Source organism: Carettochelys insculpta, chromosome 3 (genome assembly GCF_033958435.1).
Source record: "Carettochelys insculpta isolate YL-2023 chromosome 3, ASM3395843v1, whole genome shotgun sequence".
NCBI lineage: Eukaryota > Metazoa > Chordata > Testudines > Carettochelyidae > Carettochelys > Carettochelys insculpta.
In genome coordinates, this window is record NC_134139.1 from 21,798,795 (window position 1) to 21,812,216 (window position 13,422).

The 13,422-nt window shown below is 48.2% G+C and overlaps 1 protein-coding gene across 4 annotated transcripts in view; it reads left to right on the plus strand.

Moving 5' to 3' along the window:
• USP34 (ubiquitin specific peptidase 34) overlaps positions 1–13,422 on the plus strand; it is a 344,835-nt gene that overhangs the window by 130,735 nt on the left and 200,678 nt on the right. For all 4 annotated transcript variants that reach the window (XM_074989455.1, XM_074989457.1, XM_074989456.1 and 1 more), the window contains one exon: positions 8,458–8,672. In XM_074989455.1, coding sequence (XP_074845556.1) covers positions 8,458–8,672 — 215 coding nt within the window. The remainder of the gene's footprint in view (positions 1–8,457; positions 8,673–13,422) is intronic.

Consider the following 13,422-nt stretch of genomic DNA (forward strand, 5'->3'; position numbering starts at 1 on the left):
TCTCAAGCAATAAGACCACCTAATTCCCCACTGGCATGGGGTTCATCAACCACTCCACACCCCTTCCCCCCATGGTGATGGCTTTTTGCAGAGTTACCATGAGGGGAAATGCCAACCCAACAGGACTCAGGTTGCACTGGGAGGCAGGTGAATTGCTGCTTCCTGGGCTGAATGAGCTGGCTGGGAGCCTGCCCCGACTCCCTGCTGTGGCAAGGAGGGAGGGAGGGAGGGTTGGAGCCTATTAGAACTGTGACACGGTCCTGGTTCCAATGGGCTAGCGGAGAGGGGAGCCTAGTTTCAGTGGTTTCTCATTTACTAAACATCTCTAGCATGCTGTTGAGCAGATTTTGCAATGTGTCGGTGCTCACTATCTAAGAAGGTATATTCCACAGTGGATTTGGATCTTTAATGCATTTGATCCTTGTTTAACTTATTGTATGCTCTACTGTTTGCATACATCTCTAGTAAGACTGTGACAATAGTACAAGTAAGTTCTGACATTTATGAGCAATCGATTCCGCTGAAAAATATGGGTGTGCTGTGGAATTGTTTGTCTCATTGAAGTGTGCTGTGTTACTGAAACGGTTGGGAACCCCTGCTCTATGCCTCAATCCCTTCTGTTCAGTATTGACCTGTCTCTGCATCAGTCAGCACCACAGTTTGTCACTGGCACATTCACAGTTCTCAAGCAATGACAGGGGTGCCGTTCGTGTGGGCTTTTCTCCACATTATACCTCTTCCCCTTCTCCCTGCTTTGCAGTATCCTAACATTATTGTGGGCCCCATATCATAACATGCTGCAGTGGTACGGATGCCCTGTGGTACCACCATCCCGCCCTACCCACCACAGTGGTTGTAGTGGAGTCCGTGGGCATCCTGTAGGGTGCACACTAGTCTTCATGCTAGACCCAGAAGACAGAATAGTCCACTTCCACACCATCCTGACTTGCCTCTACAGACAGGCAGAACGCATGCAGTGAGCCACCAACCCAGAACTGGAAATATGTCTGGGGGTACTTCTTCCATTAACACCTCCGACTAACTTGTCGTCCTCACCAGATGAGGAAGTAATGCCACTGTGACTTCCAACAGTCGCAGATGATGTATCCGGGAGCTATTCTGCAGAATTGTGGCAGAGCTTAAAATAGCTCTAGAAGCGGCCACAGAACCTCAGCATGAGCTTTGGGACATTTTACAGATGCCACTGTCAACCAAAATTGCACTCCCCATCGACTCGGCTGGATCCTGCAAAAACAATCTGTCAGACACTGGCATCTATACCACCAATCTGCAAAAGAGCTGATGGGAAGTAGTATATATCACTAAAAGACTCAAAATTAACTCTCCCATAGTTGATGCAGCTCACCAAAGGGTTAGACGACAACACTTCCGATCAACCCCAGTGCATAAGGACAGCAAAAGGCTTGATCTTTTTTGGCAGAAAATATAGGCTTCTTCATTTCCGAGTTTTTCATTACTCAGCCATCCTATCAAAATACAACCACAGAAACTACACCGAGCTTCTTCATTTTGAGGATGATATTCTGGAGGCTAAAAGGTCTCAATTTAAGGCAGCCATGACAGAAGGACAGACTTACCCACACAGCATTACAAGTGGCACTTTTGTTGATGCTGACAGCACAACATGCTCTCTGGCGATAGCTGTAGTAATGTGGAGGGCATCCTGGTTTTCCTGCACGACTAGGGTGACTACATTGCCCTATGGAAAATATGGGACACCAGTTTCCTGGGATGGAGGGCTGCTGTTCCATGTCAGGGTTCCTGAGCAATGGGGGCTGCTGCCCCACAATGAGGCACCGGGGATGTGGGTTCTGCAGCCTCCTAATGGGGAGGTGCCAGGGATAACATTCCCTAGAGAACTCCAGTCCATAGTAGAGGACCTCCCTTTCAGTGGAGAGAAATTACTTGCGGCTGAAACAAACATTCTGCATACTATGAAGAATTCCAGAAATATTCTGCGTTTTCTAGGAATTCACACCCCATTGATTAGACAGAGGCAGTACATCTATCAACCTTACCAGCATCTGTGGTACCCAAAGGAGCTATGACAACTTCAGTCAACCCAGGCAAAGGGAGAGATAGCAACTCTGCAGACAGCCATTTTGCACAGTGCCATATGCACCAGCACCTCATAGCCAAATTTGAAGAAGTGGTTGAGGGTCTAGAAGACCACCTTATAGTGACAACAGCACTCACTTATCACATCTTTCCCTTTCGTTTGCAACGCTTCTTCAGTCCATTAAGTCTGGCAAATGGATTTTAGATATTATCCAGCTGGGTGAATTCCATTATTCCCTTTATGTCCAAACCCCTACCCACTCCCCTGCCCTGTCCGTTTTCAGGGATCCCTCTCATGAAGTACTTGTACATTGAGTTGCACCACCTGTTGCATATCTGTGCCGAAGGAACAGTTCCCGTACAACACAGCACAAAGGGGTTCGACTCCCACTATTTTTTAACTACGAAGAAGAGTAGGGGATTGCACCCAGTCGTCGATGTGCTCAGGCTCAACAAATCTTTAAAAACTCAACGATTCCTCATGGATACCTTATCAACCGGCATTCCCTTGTTGCAGCTCGGGACTGGTTTTCAGCCCTCAACCTACAACTCATGCATTTCCATGTGATCCTACGTTAAGCACATTGAAGAGTTCTTAGATTCACAGTTGGCACAGACCATTAACAGTACAGAGTTTTACCCTTTGGTTTATGTTTGGCCCCTCAGGTTTTCTCCAGAATCCTTGCTGTGGTCATTGCACATCTCCACAAAGTGAGCATAATCATCTTTCCCTATCTATACAACTGTTTGATCAAAGCGTGTTCCTGTCCAGAAGTGGTGCTAGCCATGTGAAAAACAATAGACTGTTTCACTTAACTGGGCTTGATCATAAACAAGGAAAACTCAACATTTCAACCCACTGAAAGAATTCAGTTCACTGGAGAATAACTTGATTCTATCATGGGAAAAGCCATGCTGCCACAGGACAGATTTTGAAGCATATAGTCTCTGACAGCTACCATCTGCGATTCCCCTCAGATTTCTGCGACTCCTAATGTATATGGTAACTGCTACCTTCATGGTGAGACATGGTCGTCTACATGTGTGGTGCCTCCAGGCTTGGTTCACAGCAGTATTTAAACCTCACAGATGTCCCACAATCTTGAGGCTCAGAATGCCAAATGTGGTAAAGCACTTGCTGGACTTGTGGACACAACCACTCAGTATCTTCTCGGTCATCCAATTTACACCACAGAGTCCATCATACATCCTCACCACAGATGCCTCTCGTGGGTTGGGAGGCACACCTACTTAGCCAATCAGCAGAGGGTCAATAATCACTGAAAGAAGCTACCCTCCAGATCAATCTGTTGGAGCTGTGAGCAGTACAGAATGCTTCCAGACATTTTCTACCCCTTATAAAAGGCCAGCACATAGGGACAGTGACAGACAACATCACGTGTGTAAATTTCAGAAGCGCACAAACCTGGAGCACACAACACCAAGTAGGCATCTTGCACTGGTGGTTTCCCCAATACTATGAGTGGGAGATCAATACCTCCATAATATAGGCCATCTGTCTCATCTGGGGATGACCCATGACAGACCTCTTCACAACATCCCACAATGTGAAGTGTGCCTTTTTCTGTGAGAGGGCAAGAGTGGGTTGGGGATCACAGGGTGATGCCTTCATCTTTAACTTGGGCAAACAGACTTTGCTCTGCCTTCCCACCTGTTCCCTCCTCTCCAGGGTAATGCAGAAAATTCTCATAGACAGGGCGAGAGTAATTCTCATTGTGCCAGCTTGTCCGAGACATCCCTGGTACCCTTTTATCAAATGCATGTCAGCTTTCAGTTCTTCCCAACCTGATTACCATAGAACCCAGTCATCATCTATGCCCAGACTTACCAAGGCTCCAACTCATAGATAATTCCTGGATGGCTCACTCAAGGAAAATTAGACTGTTCGGCAAAAATCCTACAGGTCTTACTATACAGTAGGAATTCATCTTCTGGAACTTCACACACCTGAACATGGAAGAGAATTGCAGCATCGTGTGCTACCAAGCCCATAAATGCGACAAACAAGCCTTTCTTTGACTTCAGTTAGATACCATCTTGCAGCAATGGTGGACTTACATCAAAGAACTGAATATGGGTCTGTCTTTGCACACCCATGACCAAACACTTCCTAAAAGAGCTTCAAATCTTTCACCCATAAGTGAAACCTCCTGTAACACCATAGGATCTTAACCTTGTCTAATATGCACTGATAATGATGCCATTCAACCCCCTTGCTATTTGATTCTCCTTTCCTATCACGTAGAAGATCTAGTGGCTCTCATGTCTGAACCTACTTACACCATATTTTCAAAGATGTTACTCTACTACACCCCCCCAGATTCCTTCCAAATATACCATCCTCTTTTCATATCAGTGAGTTCATCCACCTACCAGTATTTTTCCTGAAGTCTCGTGCCAGTGCATTTGAGGCATCCGTGCATACCTTGGATGTTAGAAGAACCTTATCATACTACATTGAACAAAACAATTCAGGAAAACAGCTCAGCTGTTCATGTGGATAGCTAATCATTTCAATGGGCTACCATTACTGAAGCAAAGACTATCCAGGTGGATCCTTAGTTGCATAAAACTGTCATATGAGTAAAAAGAAATGCAATACCCTTGCCCCTTAACAGCTCATTCTGCTAGAGCTGTATCAACTTGCACAACCTTCCTGCACAAGGTCCCTTTACTGGAAATCTGTAAAAATGCCACATGGGTATTCCTTCATACTTTCATCAACCACTATGCCCTTACGCAGGCCTCCAGTGCAGACACCGCAAGTGGGCAAAGCAGTTCTTTCTTTAACTTTCCAACACTCTGAAGCCGCTACCACCTCAGAATCACTGCATGTTAATCACCAGAGGTGGAGCACTTGCTGGGACATCTCTCTCAAAGAAGGGAGAGTTACTCATCTGGTAACGACACTGTAGTTCTTCGAGATTATTGTCTCTGCAGGTGCTCTACCACCCGCCCTCCTCCCCTCTGTTTCAGAGCCTTCACACTCCCCAAGAGAGAAGGAACTGGAGGGCACAGGCCACACGTGTGGTTCCAACTGCCGTGGTGCATGGCCCACACCAGGCTGCTCAATAGATCTCTGATTGAAGGTGCCAGGATGGCACCAAAACCAAATATAGAGCACCCAGAGGGACATTAATGTTAAAGAATTCAAGTTACTGCACTAGGAAGGTCACCTTCCCTTCTTCTGCAAATTTACAATATTTATCTAGTAATATCAACACAGTGACTTCCCCTTTATTTAATGAAGCTGAAGATTTGCCTTTTAGTTGTCCAATTTCCACAGTAAGAAGATATGCTGCCAGGCAGTTTTATATCTGTTTATCAGTGTACACACACAAGTGTCTCTTCGTTTAGATAAAGCAACGAGGGGTCCTGTGGCACTGTATAGACTAACAGAAATGTAGGAGCATAAACTTTCGTGGGCAAAGACCCACTTCATCAGATGCAGGTAGTGGAAATTTGCAGAGGCAGGTATAAATAGGCAGGCCAGAGCGAGGCTGGAGATAATGAGGTTAACTCAGTCAGGGAGGGTGAGGCCTACTACCAGAAGTTGATCTGGAGGTGTGAACACCAAGAGAGGAGAAAGTGCTTTTGTATTTAGCTAGCCATTCACAGTCTTTGTTTAATCCTGAGCTGAGGGTGTCAAATTTGCAGATGAAATGCAGCTCAGCAGTTTCTCTTTGGAGCCTGGTTTTAAAATTTTTTTGCTGTAGGATAGCTACTTTTAAATCTGTTACTGTGTGTCCTGGGTGATTGAAGTGCTCTCCTACAGGCTTTTGTACATTGCCATTTCTGATATCCGACTTGTGTGCATTTATTCTTTTCCGTAGGGACTGCGCAGTTTGTCCAATGTATATAGCAGAGGGGCACTGCTGGCACATGATGGCATATATTACATTAGTAGATGTGCAGCTGAATGAACCTGTGATGGTGTGACTGACGTGGTTAGGTACTGTGATGGTGTTGCTGGTGCAGATATGTGGGCAGAGCTGGCACCGAGGTTTGTAGCATGGGTAGTTCCTAAGTTAGAGTTGCTGTGGTGTGGTGTATAGTTGCTGGTGAGAATTTGCTTCATGTTGGCCTGTTGTCTGTGAGCAAGGACTGGCCTGCCTCCCAAGGCCTGTGAAAGTTGGGGATCATTGTCCAGGATGGGTTGTAAATCACTGATGGTGCGCAGGAGGAGTTTTAGCTGAGGACTGTAGGTGATGCCAGCGGTGTTCTATTGGTTTCTTTCTTGGGCTTGTCCTATAGCAGGAGTCTTCTGGGTATGTGTCTGGCTCTGTTGATCTGTTTCCTTACTTCCTCGGGTGGGTATTGTAATTTCAAGAATGCTTGGTAAAGATCCTGTAGGTGTTTGTCTCTGTCAGAGGGGTTGGAGCAAACGCGGCTGTATCTTAGTGCTTGGCTGTAGACAATGGATCGTGTGATGTGTCTGGAATGGAAGGTGGAGGCGTGAAGGTAGGCATAGTGGTCAGTGGGTTTACGGTATAGGGCGGTGTTTATGCGGCCGTCGCATATTTGCACCGTGGTGTCCAGGAAGTGGATCTCCTGTGTAGACTGGTCCAGGCTGAGGTTGATGTTGGGGTGGAAGTTGTTAAAATCCTGGTGGAATTCCTCCAGAGTCCTCTTCCCATGGGTGCAGATGATGAAGATGTCATTGATGTAGTGTAGGTAGAGACGGAGTGTAAGTGGACGAGAGTTGAGGAAGCGCTGTTCCAGGTCAGCCACGCTGTTCCGGACAGCGTTTATTCCATCTATGTGTGGCTGACCTGGAACAGCACTTCCTCAACTCTCATCCAGTTACACCCCGTCTCTGCCTACGCTATGTTGATGACATCTTCATCATCTGGACCCGTGGAAAGGAGACTCTGGAGGAATTCCACCAGGATTTTAACAACTTCCACCCCAACATCAACCTCAGCCTGGACCAGTCTACACAGGAGATCCACTTCCTGGACACCACGGTGCAAATACGCGATGGCCTCATAAACATCACCCTATACCGTAAACCCACTGACAACTATGCCTACCTTCATGCCTCCACCTTCCATCCCAGACACACCACACGATCCATTGTCTACAGCCAAGCGCTAAGATACAACCACATTTGCTCCAGCCCCTCTGACAGAGACAAACACCTACAGGATCTTTACCAAGCATTCTTGAAATTACAATACCCGCCTGAGGAAGTAAGGAAACAGATCAACAGAGCCAGACCACGTACCCAGAAGACTCCTGCTATAGGACAAGCCCAAGAAAGAAACCAATAGAACACCGCTGGCATCACCTACTGTCCTCAGCTAAAACTCCTCCTGCGCACCATCAGTGATTTACAACCCATCCTGGACAATGATCCCCAACTTTCACAGGCCTTGGGAGGCAGGCCAGTCCTTGCTCACAGACAACAGGCTAACATGAAGCAAATTCTCACCAGCAACTATACACCACACCACAGCAACTCTAACTTAGGAACTACCCATGCTACAAACCTCGGTGCCAGCTCTGCCCACATATCTGCACCAGCAACACCATCACAATACCTAACCACGTCAGTCACACCATCACAGGTTCATTCAGCTGCACATCTACTAATGTAATATATGCCATCATGTGCCAGCAGTGCCCCTCTGCTATATACATTGGACAAACTGCGCAGTCCCTACGGAAAAGAATAAATGCACACAAGTCGGATATCAGAAATGGCAATGTACAAAAGCCTGTAGGAGAGCACTTCAATCACCCAGGACACACAGTAACAGATTTAAAAGTAGCTATCCTACAGCAAAAAAATTTTAAAACCAGGCTCCAAAGAGAAACTGCTGAGCTGCATTTCATCTGCAAATTTGACACCCTCAGCTCAGGATTAAACAAAGACTATGAATGGCTAGCTAAATACAAAAGCAGTTTCTCCTCTCTTGGTGTTCACACCTCCAGATCAACTTCTGGTAGTAGGCCTCACCCTCCCTGACTGAGTTAACCTCATTATCTCCAGCCTTGCTCTGGCCTGCCTATTTATACCTTCCTCTGCAAATTTCCACTACCTGCGTTTGGCGAAGTGGGTCTTTGCCCACGAAAGCTTATGCTCCTACATTTGTTAGTCTGTAAGGTGCCACAGGACCCCTCGTTGTTTTTGCAGATCCAGACTAACATGGCTACCCCTCTGACACTTCATTTAGATAAATATAATCAACTTATATATTGTGTTGAATTGCTTCATTGTGTACAGGTATTTATTTCATGTGCTGTGACAATATATTTCAGAAATAATATGCTAATTGCAATTCATAAAATTAGTTTTATTGTAAAAAGATGTTCGTGAAATTAATCATTTTGATGCTTGCCTGTATTTTACAGACACATGGTTGATGATATGCTAAGTGCAGATGATGTCAGTTGTAGTAGTTCCCAGGTCAGTGCAAAATCTGAGAAAAATATGGCTGACTTTGATGGTGAAGAGTCTGGCTGTGAAGAAGAACTAGTGCAGATTAATTCACATGCTGAGCTAACATCTCATCTTCAGCAGCACCTTCCTAACCTTGCGTCTATCTACCATGAACACCTGAGTCAAGGTAAGGGTCAGTAACAGCAAGGGAAAACTAATCCCCTTCTTCTGCACTTCTATCTTAATTTTATGACTTTTGAAGGAAAAAAAAACTCTCCCATAGTTTCAACCAATAGATAATTTTAAGACACAAAGAAATTGATTAAAGAAACAAACAAACCCAAAAAAAACTCCCAAGACCAACCAAATAAAACCTCCATAATACGTGGGCAAGCAATGTGTAAAACTGTTAACAATGAAGAAGATGCTTTATTATTCTAAAGGATTTTTTTATGTCTTATGCTATATAAATGTATTTCTTCTTCGAGTGGTCCCCGTGGGTGCTCCACAATAGGCGTCGGGCTCGCCCGGCGCCGCAGATCGGAAATCTTCCAGCAGTTCCTCCTGGATTGCGCATGTGCCGGCGCGCGCCACCCCGTTGCGCGCCTCTGGCCGCATGCACAATCTGGTCCCCGCCAGTTCCTTCTCAGCCACCATCGGCTGCAGACGGTATCCACTCAGGCTAAGGCCAGAGTCAGATTACTTAGTGGTTTTTTTTTCCACGTGTGATTTGTTGTTTTTCGGTTATTTTAAAAAAAAAAAAAAAAAAAAAAAAAAAAAGGGAGAGAAAGCAAAGACAAAGAGAATACCAGCCAAAAAAAAAAAGGGGGAAACAGAGAGGAGCGGAGAACAAAAGAGCGGACGTGAAGGCCATTAGGCCGCCTGCTGCCTCAGGCCGCTGATCACTCTTTGGGGTGGAAAGGCACGGATTAAGTGCTAAGTACCCTCTTAACAATAAAGGACTCACCACAATGGTCTCTTCAGGTTTTACACAGTGTGAGTCATGCTGTGAAGCTCTGCCGGCCTCCATGGGGCATAGCGAAGGCATCCGACGCCTGGGGGAATTACAGGCTACCCGGCCGTGTTCTCACTGTGCTCTGAACGAACCACCCCCCCGGCCTCAGTGCAGAAACGGAGGTAACTCTCCCTGGCTCCATCTTTGCCGTGCATCTGCAGCAAGCAGGACGAGCGGAGCACACAGCTACCAGCCGCATACTCAGGCGGCGGCACCATCACAGGCAGCACAGACCCCAGCGGCACCAGCGGTACAGGGGTGCCAGGCACAGAGCCTGCAGGCACCGGAGGGGGATACCCGCGCGGCACCGCAGCTGACGGTGCCGAGCGCGGCGCTTACAGCAGGGCCGAGATTCCCGGCAGGGGAAGGGGCGGTGCCGGCCCCGCAGCAGAGGGGCAAGGCAACATCAAAAACCCGGCACTGCAGTCCATCTCTGGACAGGGCTGCGCTGCTGTTAGCACCAACCCCTCCCTCTGTGATACACACGCCGCACCGAAGGCCTGTGTCTCCACCGGCCCATCAGGGGAAAAGAAAGAAAAAAAAAAAAAAAAAACCCTCCTTCTCCGTTCCTCCAACCAATGTCACCATGGCTTGGGCCACCTTCACCGTTTTCTGGGATTGGATCCCCTGGAGTACTATCACAAGCCAGTTTCACCTCTGTTGGTGTTGTCGCGGAGGTCTCGCTCTCCCAGACGTTAGGGGTACACACGCCGTGAGTGGTCCAGGTCTCCATCCCCGGACCCTTGCCCATGCTGCCATCCTGTCATGCTGCACACAGACAAACCACAGGTCTGCACCCAGGGGCAGGTTCCTCCCCGCTCCCCCCCCCCCGGCCGCTCAGTACCCCCGTGGGCGCTCCTGATCAGGGACGGAAACACAGTTGTCTCAAGGGGAGTTAATTTTAGAACCCCGAGACTTTCCTTCACAATCCTCCAGCAAGCAAGTGTGTCATCACCCGCGGGAACCCGAGGGTTCGAGGGAGGTTTACCTTAGGGGTTCCTCCTCATCCTCCCCAGACGAGGCCATGGCCCCCGGGGATGTCTCTCCCCTGGATGACGTGAAACAGTTCCAGGAGCTGTTTTAAAGGGTGGCTGTCACGCATGACATTCAAATGGCAGAGGTGCAGGAGAAACATCACAAACTCCTGAAAAATTTCAGACCCCCGGCTTCATCCAAAATTGCTATTCCACTGGACGAAGCCATTCTGGAGTCAACCATTACTATATGGCAGACTCCGGCCTCTGTTCCGCCTACGAATGAGAGAGCGGATAAGAAATACTTCATCCCGGCAAAGGGCATGGAGTTCCTCTTCAGTCACCCACAATGAAATTCTTTGGTGGTCGGGTCATCCCAGCAGAGGTCAAAGGCTTCTCAGTACAAATCGGGGGATCAGACAAGGATGCGAAGAAGCTGGTGCTGTTTGGCAGGAAGGTGTATTCCTCTCCTATCCTACGATTGAGAATGGCAAATTATGCGGCACACCTAGCAAACCATAATTTTGATAATTACTCCGGGCTTACTCCCCTCATGGATTCACTTCCGGAAGACAGAAAGCCGGTGTTAAAGGCGATTGTTCAAGAGGGCTACGCAGCATCGCGGACGGGAGCCCAGATTGCCCTGGACGTGGTGGACACGGCGGCACATTCAACGGCTACAGCAGTGGTCATGCGTAGAGAATCCTGGCCCCAGATGTCGGGCATCTCAAGGGACCTACAGGCGAAGATCGTGGACTTTCCCTTTGATACACAAAACTGTTCGCAGACTCAATGGACTCGGTCCTTCACTCCAGTAAGGACTGGAGAGCTACACTTAGAACCTCGGACATTTATACTCCCCCATACAGGAGGGGAAAAATTTTATCCTCAGCAAAGACGCTACGCTTATAACCACAGCGTGCTCAATATCAACGGGGCTACGGCCAAGGGCGCTATCAATAGCAGCAACAGTACAGAACTCCTAGGCGACGTTCTCAACAAAGCCGTACACCCTCAGGTCAGGCCTCAAAGGCAACAAGTTTGATAGGTATGTCGGGGGCTGCACTACCTACACTACATCAATGACATCTTCATCATCTTCATCATGTGCACCCATGGGAAGAGGACTCTGGAGGAATTCCACCAGGATTTTAACAACTTCCACCCCACCATCAACCTCAGCCTGGACCAGTGTACACAGGAGATCCACTTCCTGGACACCACGGTGCAAATATGCGACGGCCGCATAAACACCACCCTATACCGTAAACCACCTATACCGTAAACCACAAATTTCTATTTTTCTGACCACCGACACCTCCCACATGGGATGGGGAGCGCACATCAGCGACAAGGTAACACAAGGGCTATGGTCCCCTGCGGAACAGGCACTGCACGTATCCATACTGGAGCTTAGAGCAGTGTGCAAAGGGTTCCGGAACGCCTGCAAACATTTTCGAGATTACCTACCTGGCAAAGTAGTCGGGATTCAATACCGACAATACCTCCATTATGTTCTACATCCATCAACAAGGAGGAGCACGATCCCGTGCCCTATGTGCGGAAGCACTCCGGTCATGGAGTCGGTGCATCGCCAACAACATAACGTTGAAAGCCTCGCACTTGCCGGGCGCTCACAACATGAATGCAGATCAGCCGAGCAGGCGCTGCGAAATCACGCACGAATGGCAGATCCGCTCCGATCTGCTACAGCACATATTCGTACATGGGGGTTTTCCCCAGATCGATTTGTTTGCCACCCAGTACAAAAAAAAAAAAAAGTGCCCCCAGTACTGCTCCAGGCCAGGAGTGGGGCTGAGGTCCCTGGGGGACTCATTCATGTTTTCATGGAAGGGCTCCCTATTTTACGCGTTTCCCCCGCAGCGCTTATCCGCAAGGTCTTGCACATAGCCAGAAGGGAGAGAGCTCGCATGATACTCATAGTCCTGCTTGGGATAGGCAGCAATGTTTTCCCTTTGCGCATGTCGGACCGCCCACCGCTCCCTCTACCGGCGGTGCCGGACTTACTCACGCGGGCTGAAGGATCCATAGTGCACCCGCACCCTTAGGGTCTGCACCTACAAGCATGGCTAATCCGTGGCTCAGCTCCTTAAAGAGCACATGTACGGAGGGAGCACAAGTCGTCCTGGAATGTAGCCGAAGGACTTCCACCAGGAGGACTTGCAAGCAGAAATGGACTCGATTCACAGCCTGGTGTTCCGCCAAGTAGTTAGCTCCCCTTGACATCCCTATGCCTGTAATACTAGAATACTTTTTGGACCTGAAGAGAGGCGGGTTTTTCTCTATCCTTGCTAAAGGTCCACCTCTGCACTATATCAACCTTTCGGCGTACAGAGGGAGGTCCCACTGTATTTGCCCATCCTATCGTTACCAGGTCCTTGAAGGGGCTGGTAAACCTGCACCCCCCCCTTGGAAACTGCTTCCACCATCGTGGAATTTGGACTTGGTGCTCAGCACTCTATCGGGTCCACCTTTTGCACCATTAGCCACAGTTCCCCTACGTCTCCTTATGATAAAAACAACCTTCCTCCTTGCAACTACGTCAGCCCGCAAGGTGAGTGAGCTCGCGGCAGTGATGGGAACGCCACACTGCACAGTATTCTCAAAGGAGGCGGTCACCTTAAGGCTGCACCCAGCCTTTGTTCCAAAAGTCTCTTCGGAGTCCAATCTTAAAGAGCCAATAGTTTTATCCTCGTTTTACCTGAAGCCTCACAGCTCCGGCAAGGAGGCACGCCTGCATCTCCTAGATATGAGGAGGGCGTTGGCCTTCTACACAGACAGAACTAAGTCCTTCCGGAAAATGGACAGGCTTCTAGTCTCTGTTGCTCCTGGGTCAAAGGGAGAAGGTCTCTCTTCACGGAGAATCTCAAAGCACATTGTGTCCTGTGTAAAAATGTACTTCGAACTTCGAAAGACTCCTTTGCTGG